Genomic DNA, 17050 nt, shown 5'->3' with positions numbered 1-17050 from the left:
CTAATATGCTACTTTCTTTCTCCCAGTTTCCATACCTGTGTGCCACGGTCCCATCGGCAGAGAGTGCGCATGGAAGTTCTGTTATGTTTGGGCTTACTGCTACTTAAAATGGCCAATGGGAACACATAAATGGAGAGCATCAGTTAAATGCCAATGACACCATCAAGAGTCATCAAAAGTATCCTGATCCAGAGAGAGAGAAACTAGGTTCAGATCAATGATGAGCTTTTTATGTCTACAGTGTGTCACAGTTCAGGAGACAGAAGCTGAGTCTAGTTTCCAATAGTCCAAATTAGTCTAGCACAAGAATCTGAGGATTTAGAAGTGTCTGTTCTTGTCTTACTGTTAAAAGAAGAGCGATTTTTGCCTTGAGCCTTAAAGGGCGGATTTAATTCAGCTACTCGCTCCCTCACTCCTGCAGTTCCACTCTGTTACATCCTGTAGGTTTATGCGTCCTCCATAATTTTTAATGAGTTATTTGGGCTCTTTCAACCAGATAGAAACTAGCAGTCAGGCTGGTTTCAGAGAATATCTCGTTTCATATCAGTCAAGGATATTTTAAAGGACAGAGTTAATGAAGACCCAACTGCAGCAGACCATTTTTATGTAAATAATACCTAAAGTGTGGTCAGCCAGATAGACACAGCGAAGTGTACTGGAAGAGACCAGAAGCAGGGGAGAGAGGGCCTAAGCCAGGAGCTTGTCTTGAGAGGCCAGAAGCTGTTGACGAGAGAAGTGGACCTGGAGTCTGAAGTTTCCCTTCGGGTTTGCCTCTGCTCTTAATTTATCCTGTGGCCTTGAGGGTGTTTTTAATCTCTTGGACCTCAGTTTTCCAAGCTGTAAAAGGAGGCATTGGACAAATTTGCAGTATCATAACTACTAAGGACTCCTTTTGTGATTTTCTTCTACAGATGTCTTGTGGTGACATATTTTTCAACGTAATTGCATTTATTGAGTAAGAATCACACTCTCTATTTTAAAATTAGTCAAAGTGATGTGAAACTGCCAATTTAGAGCTTCTCATGTGCATGAGATAACCGTGTTTCCACATAGAACTGTTATGATCCCATATCAATAAAGGCAGGTAACTGAATATTTTGGTATGCATCCTTACTATAGATGAATTTAGGATGCCCTCTCTGAAATGTTGTCCCCAGTACAACATTTGAAAACTTGTAGTTGGAAGCCACTAGATTGGCTGACCTCTTGGGTCCCTTGTGGCTTGTTGGAGGAGACTATAAAGAGTAGTTCCGTAGACAGGTTGGATGTAGAATGTGGGCTGTGTGAAGGAGAGGGTAGAATTTTGATCAGTAGACTTTATTTTGTAGAGCAGTTTTAGGTTTACAGAAAATGAGGGGAAAGTACAGAGAGATCACAAATACTCCCTTAATACCCCCTCCCCAGTTTCCCTTATTATTAACACCTTGCATTAGTGTGATACATGTGTTACAATTGATGTGTCAATATTGATATACAATATTGTTAATTATCAATTAACATCCATAGTTTGCACTAGGACTCACTATGATGTACATTCTTTGGGTTTATACAAACTCATGATGTTATGTATCTACCATTACAGTATCATATAGAATGGTTTCATTCCCTACCCACCCCCCAAATCCGCTGTGCTCTACCTATTCATCTCTCCCTCCCTCTTCCCAAACTCCAGGCAACCACTGATCTTTTTACTATCTCCATAGTTTTCCCTTTTCCAAAATGTCGTATCGTTGGAATCATACAGTATATAGTCTTTACAGGTTGGCTATTTTCATTTAGCAATTTACATTTAAGGTTCCTTCATGTCTTTTTGTTCCTTGATAACTCATTCCTTTTTTTAAAATTTTATTATTTTTTATACATTTTTATTGGAGTATAATTGATTTACAATGTTGTGTTAGTTTCTGCTGTACAACAAAGTGAATCAGCTATATGTATACACATATCCCCATATCCCCTCCCTCTTGAGCCTCCCTCCCACCCTCCCTATCCCACCCCTCTATGTCTCACAAAATACCAAGCTAATCTCCCTGTGCTGTGCGGCTGCTTCCCACTAGCTATCTATTTTACATTTGGTAGTGTGTTTATGTCAGTGCTACACTCTTACTTTGTCCCAGCCTCCCGTTCCTGCCCCGTGTCCTCAAATCCATTCTCTACATCTGCATCTTTATTCCTGCCCTGCCACTGGGTCCATAAGTACCATTTTTCTAGATTCCACATGTATGCATTAATATACGGTATTTGTTTTCCTCTTTCTGACTTACTTCACTCTGTATGACAGACTCTAGGTCCATCCACCTCACTACAAATAACTCAATTTTGTTCCTTTTTACGACTGAGTAATATTCCATTACATATATGTGCCATATCTTCTTTATCCATTCATCTGTCGAGGGACATTTAGGTTGCTTCCACGTCCTGGCTACTGTAAATAGTGCTGCGATGAACACTGTGGTACGTGTATCTTTTTGAGTTATGGTATATGCCCAGTAGTGGATTTGCTGGGTCATATGGTAGTTCTATTTTCAGTTTTTTAAGGAATCTGAATACTGTTCTCCATAGTGGCTGTATCAATTTACATTCCCACCAACAGTGCAGGAGGGTTCCCTTTTCTCCACACCGTCTCCAGCATTTATTGTTTCTAGATTTTTTGATGATGGCCATTCTGACTGGTGTGAGGTGATACTTCATTGTAGTTTTGATTTGCATTTCTCTAATGATTAGTAACGTTGAGCATCTTTTCATGTGTTTGTCGGCAATCTGTATGTCTTCTTTGGAGAAGTGTCTATTCAGGTCTTCTGCCCACTTTTGGATTGGGTTGTTTGTCTTTTTGATATTGAGCTGCATGAGCTGCTTGTATATTTTGGAGATTAATCCTTTGTCAGTTGCTTCATTTGCAAATATTTTCTCCCATTCCATAAGTTGACTTTTTGTCTTGTTTATGGTTTCCTTGCTGTGCAAAAGCTTTTAAGTTCCATTAGGTCCCATTTGTTTATTTTTGTTTTTATTTCCATTTCTCTAGGAGGTGGGTCAAAAAGGATCTTGCTGTGATTTATGTCATAGAGTGTTCTGCCTATGTTTTCCTCTAAGAGTTTTATAGTGTTTGGCCTTACATTTAGGTCTTTAATCCATTTTGAGTTTATTTTTGTGTATGGTGTTAGGAAGTGTTCTAATTTCATTCTTTTACATGTAGCTGTCCAGTTTTCCCAGCACCGCTTATTGAAGAGGCTGTCTTTTCTCCGTTGTATATTCTTGCCTCCTTTGTCAAAGATAAGGTGACCATATGTGTGTGGGTTTATCTCTGAGCTTTCTATTCTGTTGCATTGATCTATATTTCTGTTTATGTGCCAGTACCATACTGTTTTGGCTACTGTAGCTTTGTAGTATAGTCTGAAATCAGGGAGCCTGATTCCTCCAGCTCCATTTTTCTTTCTCAAAGTTGCTTTGGCTATTTGGGGTCTTTTGTGTTTCCATAGAAATTGTAGAATTTTTTGCTCTAGTTCTGTGCAAAATGCCATTGGTAATTTGATAGGGATTGCATTGAGTCTGTAGATTGCTTTGGGTAGTATAAGCTCATTTCTTTTTTTTTGCTGCATCATCCTCCATTCTATGGATTACCAGTTTGTTTATCCGTTTACCTATTGAAGGACATTCTGGTTGCTGATGCCTTTTATTTAGTCAAATTTTTGTTATGGATATAATCATAGATTCACATGCAGTTGTTCAAAATTATACAGAGGGATCCTGTGTATCCTTTACTCAGTCTACCCTTATAGTAATATTTTACAAAACTATTGGGCAATATTACATTGTACCGTACAGTATTCATACAGGATATAAACATTGATACAGTCCATCCATGTTATTCATATGTCACTAGTTTTACTTGTACTCATCTGTGTATGTATGCTTTTAGTGCTATAAAATTTTATCATGTGTAGGTCTGTGTATCTATCACCACAGTCAAGATATTGGATATTTCTGTCCACACAAGGATCCCCCCTGTTGTCCTTCTATAGTAGCCCCATCCACCTTCCCTCTGTCCCTAATCCCTGGCAACCACTACTTTGTTCATTTCTAAACTTTTGCTATTTCAAGAATAAATAAATAGAATCATGCAGTGTACTAGTTTGCTATGATTGCTGTGACAAAATACCACAGACCAGGTGGCATAAAAACAGGAATGTATTTTCTCAAAGTTCTAGAGGCTGGAAGTCCCAGCTCAAGGTGTCAGCAGGTTTGGTTTCCTCTGAGGCCTTTCCTTGGCTTGCAGATGGCCACCTTCTCACTGTGTCCTCACATGGTCTTTCCTCTTTGCATGAACACCTTGTGTGCCCAAAGTTCCTCTTCTTATAAGGACACCAATCAGATTAGATTAAGTCTCACCCGAACAGCCTCATTTTAACTTAATTACCCCTTCAAAGGCCCTGTCTCCAAATACAGTCACATTCTGAGGTTCTGGGATTAGGACTTCAACGTATGAATTTTGTGGGAGACAAAATTCAGCCCATAATATGCAGTATGTAGCCTTTTGTTATTGGCTTTTTCACTTGACCTAATTCTCAGGAGATTCATCCAGATGTATCAGTAGCTTGTTCCTTTTTATTGTCGAGTATTATTCCATGGAATGTTGCTTAATGCCTTTTTATTTCATGTACTTCTGGTCAGTGCATTTCATGCCTCATTATTAAGGGCTCTGAATTAATGCAAACATAGAATAAGCTAAACCCCAAGGTAAGGAAGCCATGTAATAGACCAACTTTAGCACTAATTTCCTTACACTGAATTATCATATATTAGCATTGAAAACCAAGATTTATAATTTTTAAATCATTATTCAAAATTAAGTTGCTAAAGTGGTTATATTTTAGAGGTACTGCCTACCAAAATATTCTAAATTTAAACAGTGAAAATATTTTTATGATTTAATTTTCCCCCAGCGCTGTATTTGTTCTAGAAATATTTGAAGACACAGATTTCAACTCTTTTTGTTGCTTCTGTCCTAACCCCTTCTTCCACATGAGCTGCTACTTTTGTTAATGTGATCTGCCACTCATGACTGAATTTAGCTGCTTGTGTCTTTCTGAAAATCTGCTCATGAGACAGAGATCATGCTTCATGAATCTGAGATAATATAGTTGGGACATACAAAGTCTCCGGCTTGATAGGAAGGGAAGAGGGACAACCTAAGGAATGATAGCAAAGAAATAATTACCAATAAGAAAACTCTCAGAGAACCCCTCATTCAAATGAAGTATTGGGGAAACTAGACTGCATTGATAAGATGCAGAAAATTTATGGACTGTTTTCAAAGCTGTAAGGTTTTATTTCATTTCAAGCCTAGAATGTAAAACGCCAATAGGAAGATGGTTTATAGAGAGCAAAATTACATAAACCATAGAAACTTGCAATTCACAAGAGGTCTAAATTATATAATTATGTATCATGAGCACGAAGGTCTTTAAATTTGTAAGATTTCAGTGTTAAACTGATAGAGCAGTGAATGTAGAAGAAATAATTTCTGCAGCCTTGTATTTAAAATAAGTTTATAGACTCTTGAACTTTTTGACGAGATCACCAACAAAGCAACAACTATGCTACCACTGCTAACATTTGCTCTATAAGAACTGGAAACCATGCTAACCACTTTAAATAATATAAGCCTCACAGTAACCTTATGAGTTAGGTACTATTATCATTTCCATTTGAGAGTCAGGGACACTGGGGCTTAGAGAGGTTAAGTTAAGCTGGCCAAAGACAACATCAGCTAGGAAAGATTGAGAGTCAAAAGTCATAAATTTTGTGTTGAATTTTTTCTAATTCTAAATAGATGGGGGTAGATAGTAAGAGTAATAACCTTCAGGGAATTTAGATCCAGGATATAACAGAGAAAATTTCTGAACCACTGATATGAGCCAAGAAGTCAGAAACTTCATTGTAAAATCCCCGAAGTCTGTGGGTACCTGTGGACTTCCCTTCGCCCTTTTTATCCCCTCACCTGGAGGGTTGGTTGCAAACAGAAGATACCAGGGAACACACTGGGTATTCATCAGCACATCTCTGGATTGCTATACTAAAAAGCCATGCCCCTCCCCCAAATAGAAATTTACTTCCAAAAAATACAGGGATAAAAATATATATGTATACGACCCTAAACATGTCCACCTGGCTTAATACTTATTTCAGGAGGAATAAATTGGGCATCCTCATGAATAAGTTGGAACAATTTATTTCAAAACCATTCTATAGGGCTTCCCTGGTGACGCAGTGGTTGAGAGTCCGCCTGCCAATGCAGGGGACACGGGTTTGTGTCCCAGTCCGGGAGGATCCCACATGCCGCGGAGCGGCTGGGCCTGTGAGCCATGGCCGCTGAGCCTGCGCATCCAGAGCCTGTGCTCCGCAACGGGAGAGGCCACAACAGTGAGAGGCCCGCGTACCGCAAAAAAAACCCACAAAAAACCATTCTATAGCAGCACTGTCCAGTAGAATATTCTGCAATGTTCTATGACTGCCCTATTATAGTGGCGTCCAGCCACATGCAGCTACTGACCACTTGAAATGTGGCTATGGAAACTTGGGAACAATGGAATTTTAAATTTTACTTAATTTATAATTAAACAGCCACATGTGTGATTGCTGTATTAGTGCAGTTCTAGAGAGTAAAGTTTTAATTATAACAGATATCATAAAATTCTAAATATACCTGTTCCTCATCTTACCCTGGGTCAGGGGAGTGAGGAAGGAGGTTGAAAGGGAAGGGGTGGTTGAGTCCAAGTGTAAAATCATTTTCCATGTTTATCTGTCTCAAATTCAAGCTGGGTTTTGTTGACACAATTTGGGAAGGTGGAAGATTTGGCAGGTCCATCTGTCCCTTTGCCTGCATGAATGTGTCAGCACCTCATTAATCTTGTGTTTAAACTGTAAAGGCCCTTTTCCCTCCTACTATAGGCTTATTTTTAAAGGACTTTTCAGTGCTCCCTTTGCATCTCACCATTAGATTTTTTTTTTATTTACAAGTTGCTCTGTGGATTAATTGCAGCATTTATTTTATTTAACTATATCCTGATCATTTCCAAATTGGAATGAGAGAAATTTTTTCAGGGTAGGGAAGTTAAAATGTGTTGTGTTATGAGTTTTTGAGAAACATAATAGGTGTTTATTTGCTGGAAATTAAAGGCATGAGGGTTCTCTGTATCATCTTTCTCCAATTGTAACTGGTCTTTCAATGAAATGATCTTACTGCACATGTGGTCTTGGTGATCCTTCTCTTACCAAGAAAATAAAAACATATAGGGTGTAGTTTTCTTTTTTTTTTCTTAACCGTCTCGATATTTTTGTTCAATGTAGGAATTAGATGACAGGGTCTTTAAATGATACTGAATATTTTAAGCCTGTAGCACTCAGTCTTACAGGTGCACAGTGGATTGTCATTGCCTTTTTTTTTCTTAAGACAGACGTCTAGAATAACCACTTTCTGTATTTCCTGACACTGCGAACAGATACCGTTTGTCATTCCTTTTATAGTTTCTTCAGCTAACGACTCCAGTGACCACTCATTTGTGGTCTTGCAGTAAATCAAAATTTCTCTGAAAGACCCAGCTCTGTTACATAATTGTAAATGCCCCACGAAGTCATCTTCTTAACTAAAAAGAAAAGTGAGTTTCCGTTGCTTTAAATAATATGGACTCTGCCACCACTCATAGTACTTTTTGAAAATAAAAGAATAGAGAACTTTCTTCTCCTCTCCCTCCTCCTCCTCCTCTTCCTTCTTCTTCTAAATTAACCTACAATTGATGAGACATACACAGAAACTTCAGGCTGTCACATCTGGTTGATCAATCATGAAGAAAGAGAAAAACCACTTTGCAAACTGCTGCTTCAAACTTACTGCATCCTTCCATGAATGACTTGCCCTGGCTGGAATTTTGGGTTTCACAATGACTAAAGAGAATACCCTGAGTCCCTGAATGGACTCTCTTAATTGTTTACTTTGCATTTTAACAAAATAGAGATAAAAAATAAAATCAGGCGAGGCTCCAAGTCCTGGTTGGGGGGGGGGGGGTCAAGGTGAAGACCCTGAGGGAGGGTGGAGGGGATCCCACAGAAGCCTTCCCCAGCAGTCATCCCTGGGAGACCCCACGGCAGGATGACCACAGTGTTGCTTCATGGGTCTGAGAAATACTAGAGCCTTGATAAAAGGAGCAGGGCCTTGGGTCCGCAGAGGGGAGGGCCCGAAGGAAAACAACAACAACAAAAAATTTGGTTGCCATCTTGAAGGCAAGGGGGAAGGAAATCTGCCATATTTTGCCAGGATGCCTTTAGGTCAAAGAGGGGACAGTGGAACTTTTAAGTATGGCAACCATTGGTGGATTGGGGGCAGGGTGCTTTGCCAGGCAGGGCTTACGGTTCCCAGGCCTAGCATTTTCCCCTCTGCCCAACTCAGGTGATGAAATCGTAGCATTGCTCAAGGCTCTAGAAGTCAGGGTCCCCTTTCCCCAACTTGGAGAAAAGTCTTCCTCAGAAACTGGGGCCTCAGTATGTGCCAATCCTTGTAAAACGTTTCACCTCTTCGGGGGCTTAGGCGTCTCAAAACCAAGAGCAATTAAAGCACGAGTCTTTCCAAGCAACCAGGGAATTGAGCAAAAATAAATCAGAAAACCTCAGCCTTGGCTCTGGAGGTTCGCCTCATTATAAGAGCAGATCTATTAGCCCTCTTGCCATTGTCTTTCATTTCTCAAGTGAGGTGATTCTAATTAAATTAATCTGCATGTCAATCTATCGGTGATCAATCAAAGAGCCTGAGGTCCCCCCTGTGCTGCAGGGTGCTTGCGGCTGACAGGGGCTGATAATGGAGGAAGAAATAAACTGTGGAGCAAAGTTAATTAGTCAACATAATAGGTGGATTAAACGGGAGCCGGCTGATTGCTGTTTCCCATGTCAGAGCATGAGGTGGGTGCTGAAGCTGCAATTACAGACAATTATTATATTTGGTTGTAAGAGGTCGCATGAATAAACATATCTCTGTGGGGTTGGGTTTTAATCCTCTTACCCATTTAATATAAGGAGAACTGTAGGTCATTTTGTCTCAGTGTTTTAGTCAAAGTTCTCTGAGAAAACACCTTTGCCTCTGTCCTTTCCGGCAAACTCCGTTCAGTCAGTTTATGAGACCGCCCCAGTAGCTGAATGTACCTTGGGCCAGGGCTATCTTTTTTTCTTTTTTTTCCTTTTTTTTTGGCTTTGAAACACAGCTCTAAGTCCCTTGATTAGCGTGGATTTTGGGGTGGTGGTCGTGGTGGTGAGGGGGGCTTTGGTCTGATGTCTGATTAACTAAACTAATGTGGTAAGAAAAAAAGTACAAGAAACCCCAAAAAGACACCCAGGAGAGAAAGCTTCATCCCAGCTCTCACTGAAACCTCTCTTTTTCATTTCTCTATCCCCTTAACCCTGACGCAGTGCTGGGGGGAAGAAATATTTTAAAGATTCAAAAGAGTTTTATTTGCATGATCAACTGTGATATCTGCTTCAGTGTCTAAACTGAAGGGCAATTTAGGTGAAACACAACCACCCTTGTGTAAAAAAAATATGCTAATAAAGATCTTCCTGTTAAAATTATGGTTAACAGTGTACCTTCTGCTGTATAACTATAAACTGTGCAATTTTACTTAAAACTGCATCAAAAGCGTTCCATGCCAAAGACCCACTCATCAATAGCTCCTCTTGTTAGACTTGTACAGCATAAGCACCAGTTATTATGTGAAATAGCTATGCAATTTTCTTCAGCTCCCAGCTGTTATTTATTTAACTTGAGTTTATTACCCTCCATGCTTTTATATTAAAATGTTCCTTCATTTCTCTCTTCTGTCTCCAGGTCGTGGTGTCTACGACAGTCAATGTGGATGGCCATGTCCTGGCAGTCTCTGATAATATGTTTGTCCATAATAACTCCAAGCATGGGCGGAGGGCTCGGAGGCTTGACCCCTCGGAAGGTACGCCCTCTTATCTGGAACATGGTAGGCGAATCATTTTCATTGGTTGGCATTGCTACTTTAACTGTGCATTTATTTGGTTTCTTTCTTACAACTCCACCACATGCTCTACCCCTTTTCAAATTTCAAATGTCCTGTTGAACAATATTGATGCTGAGTATTTAAAGACAGGAGGATGTCTTTGAGGGCCAGCCTTTCTTGTTGCATAGCTCCCTACCCTGGAAATGGCTGATACATCCTTCCTTCAGGTTGAAAGACAGAGGGAGACTGGACCCCTGCTTTATTTTAAGCTCCCACTTGATTAAAAAATAATGAAAGGCCAAAACAGGGCAACAAAAATCATGATATATTTTAAGTTTATGGTTGACCTGGTTGTATAATGAACTTCACTGTCTTTACAGTCCTGCTGGTGTAGCTCTGTGACTACATACTTAACTTCTTTTGGAGATAAGGTCTCAAGTCTAGGTTGGAGGTGTTTTCTGAATATAAAGTCCAAACTAAATGTCCCTCCCATGCCCTGTGCACACCCCTACCCTCATTACCACATGATACAGTCTGCTTTATGTAGGTAGAATTTGGTGGGGAGAAATCACATTTGTCTTGATTTTATGGCTAATGAGTTGTACCCTTGAGTGGACTGGAGGAAATCAGGCAAAAATTTGAACCAAGGAAAGTAAATGCCACTCAAAGGAACTATAGGCTGGATTTAGCATATGTCCAAATGTTTCTGTGCTGCATGTATATATAATGTATCCCTCTGTTCATCCATCCATCCATCCATCCATCCATCCATCCATCCATCCATCCACCCACCCACCCACCCAGGACAGTGACTGAGACTCTACTGGATATCAATCAACATGGTAGATTTTCTCCAGTCTCCTCAAATTAAACTCTTAACTCATTTCCCCACTTCACTTTCCAGTTTGCTAGGTCATCCAGATTCTTTTAAAAACACTATCACACAAACTACCACCCGACTGTCTGACTTTTTGATGGGCCATGAGCTGTCTGTGATATAGTTCATAAGGTAGAAAACTCCTTTCCCTGTCAGCGTCCCAATTTAATAAACACACCACTGTCATCATTTTGCCTGATTTTTTCCCCTGCAGTTAAGGAATACACAAAACTGTACTTTTTTATTAGTTAGCCAGGTGTAACACTCGTAGAAGGGATTCTTTACCAATCCAGTGTTACAGTCTTCTTAAAATAAACCAGCGTATTCCAAAAGCTACTTCTTTATGGTTTCATTAGTGCTGAGATGTATGGATATTACTTTTTGCAGGAGGCCATTTGGAACACCTGCTCGTGATTACATTCCTAGTTCCATTTCTGTACTTAAAATTATTCTAATCCTCACTTTACAGTAATGTTGCCTTTTAATACCCTTGGAGTCACTTCAGGCATTGTATGATTAGAGATATTTAGGTGAAAGGAAGAAGGAAAAAATAGGTAAATACTCAGTCGGTACAATTTGGACAGCACTAGCTTAAAAGCTAAAGTCTTGTTTTCGACTATGACTGGTTAGTTACTGTCGTGTCTGGGAACAGACTTGACTGTCATTTTGGTATCTAACAGTCATGGATTCACAGTTTCAAAATGTGCTCCAAGTGCAGCCCACATCCAGCTCCCATGCCTGCCCTTGGGAAGGTCGTTGGAGAGCACACGATGCCTTGTAAATCATCCCTCCACCAAAAAAAAAAATCCCAACACAAACCAGTAAAAAACAACCAGCTAGCCAGGACGCCTCTAGGGCTTGGCGGTCAGGAACATTATTTGACATCATGATGTGGAGGAAAAAGAGCCTTGAAATAGGAGCTGGGAAACCAAATTCAGGTCTGAGCTTCATTTCTGGCCTTTGTGTGACCTTGGACAAGTTGACTTACCTTTTGGGATCCTTAGTTTCCTTCTTGGCAAAATGAAAGGGATGATCTGTAGGGGTAAAAAAAAAAAAAAAATGTGTGCCTTGGGTGGGGGCAGGTCACGTGCACGGGGGAAGTGGGCTGGGTGGAGACTGCGGAAGAAGGACAAGTTCATGCTCTGCCGACCCCAGCCCCAGGCAGTTGTCACCCAGGGCAGGGAGAGCCGGGTGGGGTCAGATGCTCCAGTTTGACCAGAAGTAAAACTCTCCTATTTTTTAATTGCTGGTAACTAATTACAAATGTTTTAGCCCCTGAAGGGAGGAACAGGGGGGAAAGTCACTTAGGTAGAAGACAGCCACAGGCTCACATTTGGAGATCTCTGCATCAGAACGTCGCTAAGCTGCCTCCCAGCTCAAATATTCTCCCTTCTAGGTGAACATATTAATATTTCAGCTGGGCTAGCATTTCATTCTAAGTTTTTTTTTTTTCGTTGTTTTAATTGGGGTAATGATTAGAATATAGTTTGTCCTAGGTGTACACAATCTGGTTCATTCGTACATCATATATATCTATTCACGTACAGATCCTTTTCCCATGTAAAAGATTACAGAGTGTTCCGTAGACCTCCCTTGCTATGTGCTTGGGCTTTCCGATATATGTACTTAATCTGTATTTGTATAGGTATGGTAAATCTAATCTTAATTTATCCATTGCCACCACCTTTCCTTTTAGATTCGCATAATTTGTAAAAAAAAAAAAACAAAAAACAACAACAAACTATTCTAAGTTTTAAAGACAACATTTTATTCCTCTGCTGCAGGTGACCAGTCCACAAATGGCCACGTTCTTCTTAGCGTGTCACTCAAGAAAATGATGACATTTCACTGTTTATTTACGGTTAACCATCACTGGGGACTTGGGTGTGTCCTGTCTCCTTCAGCTAGGGGGCCTCCCTCTCACCAAAACCTGACTTCACTTCTATCCAGAAGAATAAAAAGGCAGACACTTTGAGGTTCTCAGTAATGACAATAATGTGGAAATCTGCTTCTCTGCAGAATGAATCAACCAACCACACATAACCACCCACTCATTTAGACGCTTCCCGCTGATACATAAATATCTACTCAGCAGAGAGTGACTATGGGCTCTTCATTGGTGATGTGTGGGAGTGGACTTAGTTGCTAGTTTGCATCAATTTGGGGGCATGGTAATGCTTCATCTTGCCATTGAAGAATGCCCTGTTTAAGACTCACAGAGCCATGGCCCTCCTCGGCCGCTCCCGCCTCCACCCCACCTCACACAGCTGCCCCACAGCGAGACTGCGCGCAGTATTTTCACCTCCTAGGTGACCTGTAGGAGTCTTGTTTTCCCTCCTTCTGGGCTCTGTACCAACTCATTTACAGGTAGCCTGAATTATTTTGAGCCATTCTGCACATCTCTGTTTGTCTTGGGCTTGTCAGACGGTTGGAGGAAAGTTCTCTTCCACGGCTCATCTTTTTGCATATGAGAGAAATAGTGACCACGTGTTACATTCACGCCTGTGTGACCCATGGACTCACAGACCTCTGTGCTCGGATAACTGTCCCTGTATTTCAAGTAGGAGAGTTGACAAAGGTGGATTTATTTCACAGACTCTGGTGTGGTCCAGAGAGGGTGAATCCTGGCGCACTGGATCTCGTGGTGACTGTCCTCCCTCCTATTTTTTTCTTCATTCATAAATACTGAGATTTCCTTTGGCTAGATATCTATGAGCGAGTTTAGGCCAGTGAGGTTTTTCTGTTTAAGCAACAGCTTTGTAGAAGATGTACCGTTGTGGGGAGAAGCAGCCTCAGAAGCTAACTGCTCTCAGGATTGTGATTTTTGGAAAAGCATAGGCTTGGGATCAGAGCCGCGGAGCTGACCCCATGGGCGGTAAATGCACAGCTCTGGCCTGTGTGCCCCTCCCACGCCTTCCCCATCGCTTGGGCAGACTGTGGGGCCTGTGTGCTGAGGATCTTCAGAGGGCCTGCAGAGTGTACTATCGCTGCTCTTCTGAGTTTCAGGTTGTGTTGACCTGAATGTAAGGCCTACCGTGGCGTCAGTTTCTCTCTTTTTTTTCCCCCGTGGCAAGAAGCGGCGCCCTCAAAAGCTGTAGTGCAGGGACCCTGTCAGCTTGCATGCGCTAACACTTTATTATCCAATGATCTAATATGCAACGAGGCAAAGTGCTGCTGCTCATCATTCTGACATAGAATGCTGGGAGAAGTGACTAAATTACTTTCTGGACCATTAGCGCTAGCAGCTATGGTGAACTCACCAGCAGCATTTATGCAAATGCCTGTGAATACACTACTGGCTTTGTTAGGGAGCCGGCTGACAAGCAGTTTAAATGCTCATTTTATTTTAGGGGACATCTTTTTTTTTTGGCGTGCATGTGTTTTTCTCCCTCCCTCCCTCCGCTCTCTTCCCTTGCTGCACTGTTGGGGCACTTGCCTTCTCCGGGATCATTGGGCAAATCTGAGCGGGTCGGGCGCCTGGCCAACACCCTTTCTGGGAGTGGGGTTAAGGCCCTGATCTGCTGTTCTTCAGATCAAGGTGGTTTTTTTTAATTGTTATGAATTTGTACAAACCTTCATATTTATTTGAAAAATCAGTAGGACTGTATTAATCAAGAGTTTTTATTTTATTTTATTTATTTTTTGAGAAACAGTTTGAACTTTTTTTTTTTAATTGGGGTAAAATTTCTTTACAATGTTGTGTTAGTTTCTGCTGTACAGTGAAGTGAATCAGCTATGTGTATACCTATATCCCCTCCCTCTTGGACCTCCCTCCTCCCCTTTCCCCCTCCATCTGGGTCATCACAGAGTTTTGAGAAGATGAACATTTTACTGTTCATGAGTTCTGACCTGAGGACTTAGTTTCCTGGCTCAAGCATAGATGTTTTAAAACACCTCGCTTTTTAAAATGGAAAGCGATTGAAATTTAGCTTTGTGAGCATCAGATACGAATGAATTAAATTTCCCTTCACAGTAATTACAGAGATTGACATGTGAAGTATAATGGTGCCAGGATCCCAAAATAAAGCAGAAGTGGAGTTTGGTCAAACTGAAAATCCTTTGTAGAATAAAGAGTGGTGTTAGACTTGCTGGGCCTATCTCCTTGCTGTAAGTACAGCAGTAGAGAAAGAATCAGATTTTCCCCACCACCAGTCAGTTCTGACCTTTCCATTGTAGTGGCCCCTTCCAGCTGCCCCTGACAATATGGTGTTATTCTTGCTCTTTAGCATTTGACCTTCTTTAATCCTTTTGCTCCAGACAAGCAGTTTTTGCTGCTGTTGGTTGCCCCTGGGTATCCGGCCCCATTGACTCCCAGCTGCACTTAAATTTGTTGTTTTCTGGACATGTGGAGAAAGACAGTTCAGGCTTGGGGAGATTACTCCAAATTGAGAGACAGCATGGAGCTTCCAAAGAAACAAGAGACTCCCTCTCCTCCCTTCTTTGTAATGAGGGCCTAAGAAGTGGCTAGTAAGTGTCCGTTGGATCTAATAGGACGAGGATCGGCTGTCTGACTGGAGAGCTGGGTCCAGTCCTGACTCTGCCGTTAACTAGCTCTGTGACTCTGGGAAGGTCCCTTTGCTTCTCTGGCCTCAATTTTTGTATGTTTTCTCAGAGCTGGGTGGGGCCGTCTCTAGACCTTTTAGCATGCACTATTTTTTGGTGCTCTGGACTGAAGCCATTGACGCGTGCCTTTGCTCATCTGATACCTCCTGAGGTGCCTTTGGAGAAACAGGTCTTCAGGAGAACAGAGAAATCCACTGGCTGTTTCTAGTGTAGCCCTCTCTTAGGTGTCAGTAAGAGATCATTCTTATGTCATGTCAGTAATGGATCATTCCTTCCTCCATTCCTTCATTCTAAGCATCTATTACATGCCAGACGGGGAGCTAGGTGCTGCAGGAGCCCAGGTAGATACAGTGCCTGTCTTCACAAAATTATGATGTAAATAGAGAAGAAAGACGCTAAACACAACTTACAACTAACTCATCAGACTTGTGTATAAAAGGGGGACCGTAGGGCTTCCCTGGTGGCGCAGTGGTTGAGAATCTGCCTGCCAATGCAGGGGACACAGGTTTGAGCCCTGGTCTGGCAAGATCCCACATGCCGCGGAGCAACTGGGCCCGTGAGCCACAACTACTGAGCCTGTGCGTCTGGAGCCTGTGCTCCGCAACAAGAGAGGCCGCAATAATGAGAGGCCCGCGCACTACGATGAAGAGTGGCCCCCGCTTGCCACAACTGGAGAAAGCCCTCTCACAGAAGCGAAGACCCAACACAGCCATAAATAAATAAAAAAGTAAATAAATAAATAAAAGGGGGACCGTAAAAGGAGTGAGGAGAAGTGAGGTGTCAGGAAAGACTTCTTTGAGGAAATCTCATTTATGCCAAAACCTAAGAGATGAGTAAGTTTTCCCCTGACAAGGGGACAGAAACAAATTTCCAGGCAGATGGAATAGCATGTGCAAAGACTGTTTTGCTTAGGTGAGTTCAAGGAACCAGAAGCAGCCTGTGATGGTTCCTGTTGCTCTGGCCACTGAGAGTGACAGGAGACAAGGCTGGGGAAGCTGCTGAGGGTCAGATCACGCAGGCCTGTGTGGATGCTCAGGCCGTGGTCAGAGACAGTTGTGAAATGTCACTTCTGGGGGCCACGCAAGCCTTTTAAGAGCTCAGTGTCAATTACATGGACTCCTAGCGTGTCGTAAAAGCCCAGGGCGAGATTGCTCTGAGTGGCTTATAACCTTGCGCTTCCCTGCCAGCCTTTGGAAGCTCATGACGGAGATGGCTGTGCCTTGGAGCTGTCCCCCTGATCACTTCTCATTCTATTAATAGTGCATGTGTTCAAAATAAGAAGAAAGTCCAACATTTGGAGAGTTCTTTTTCCAGATGGTTTTGGCTTATTAATTTTCTTTTTTCATAAGTAGCTAAGAAATTTACTTTCTGAACTTGTAGAGACTTACCTGGACAAGTGAAAATAAACTAAACAAAGAGAAACATGCTGTCCCAAGTCTCTCGCTCCCCTCCCACTGTGGTCAGTGACTGAACACACAGCTCACGCTGAGTGAAGAGCCACTGAAGTACAGACGGTCATCTAACACACGCTTCATATTCCAGAGAAGGAAACAGACCTGGAGAGAGCATGTCACCTGCTTATGCTCACATTGCTAGTTTCCGT

The 17050-nt window shown here is 41.7% G+C and overlaps 1 protein-coding gene across 17 annotated transcripts in view; it reads left to right on the top strand.

The window, feature by feature from the left end:
* EBF1 (EBF transcription factor 1) overlaps window positions 1-17050 on the top strand; it is a gene marked incomplete at its 3' end in the record, with an annotated part of 499070 nt that overhangs the window by 363355 nt on the left and 118665 nt on the right. For 13 of the 17 annotated variants that reach the window (XM_079918130.1, XM_079918126.1, XM_079918131.1 and 10 more), the window contains one exon: window positions 9869-10010. In XM_079918130.1, the coding sequence (XP_079774256.1) occupies window positions 9869-10010 (142 nt within the window). The remainder of the gene's footprint in view (window positions 1-9868; window positions 10011-17050) is intronic. The other 4 variants (XM_079918119.1, XM_079918118.1, XM_079918120.1 and 1 more) reach the window with 1 other exon arrangement.

Source organism: Stenella coeruleoalba (assembly GCF_951394435.1).
Source record: "Stenella coeruleoalba genome assembly, chromosome: 3".
In the NCBI taxonomy this organism is placed as follows: domain Eukaryota; kingdom Metazoa; phylum Chordata; class Mammalia; order Artiodactyla; family Delphinidae; genus Stenella; species Stenella coeruleoalba.
This window is presented reverse-complemented; position numbering and strand designations above follow the sequence as displayed.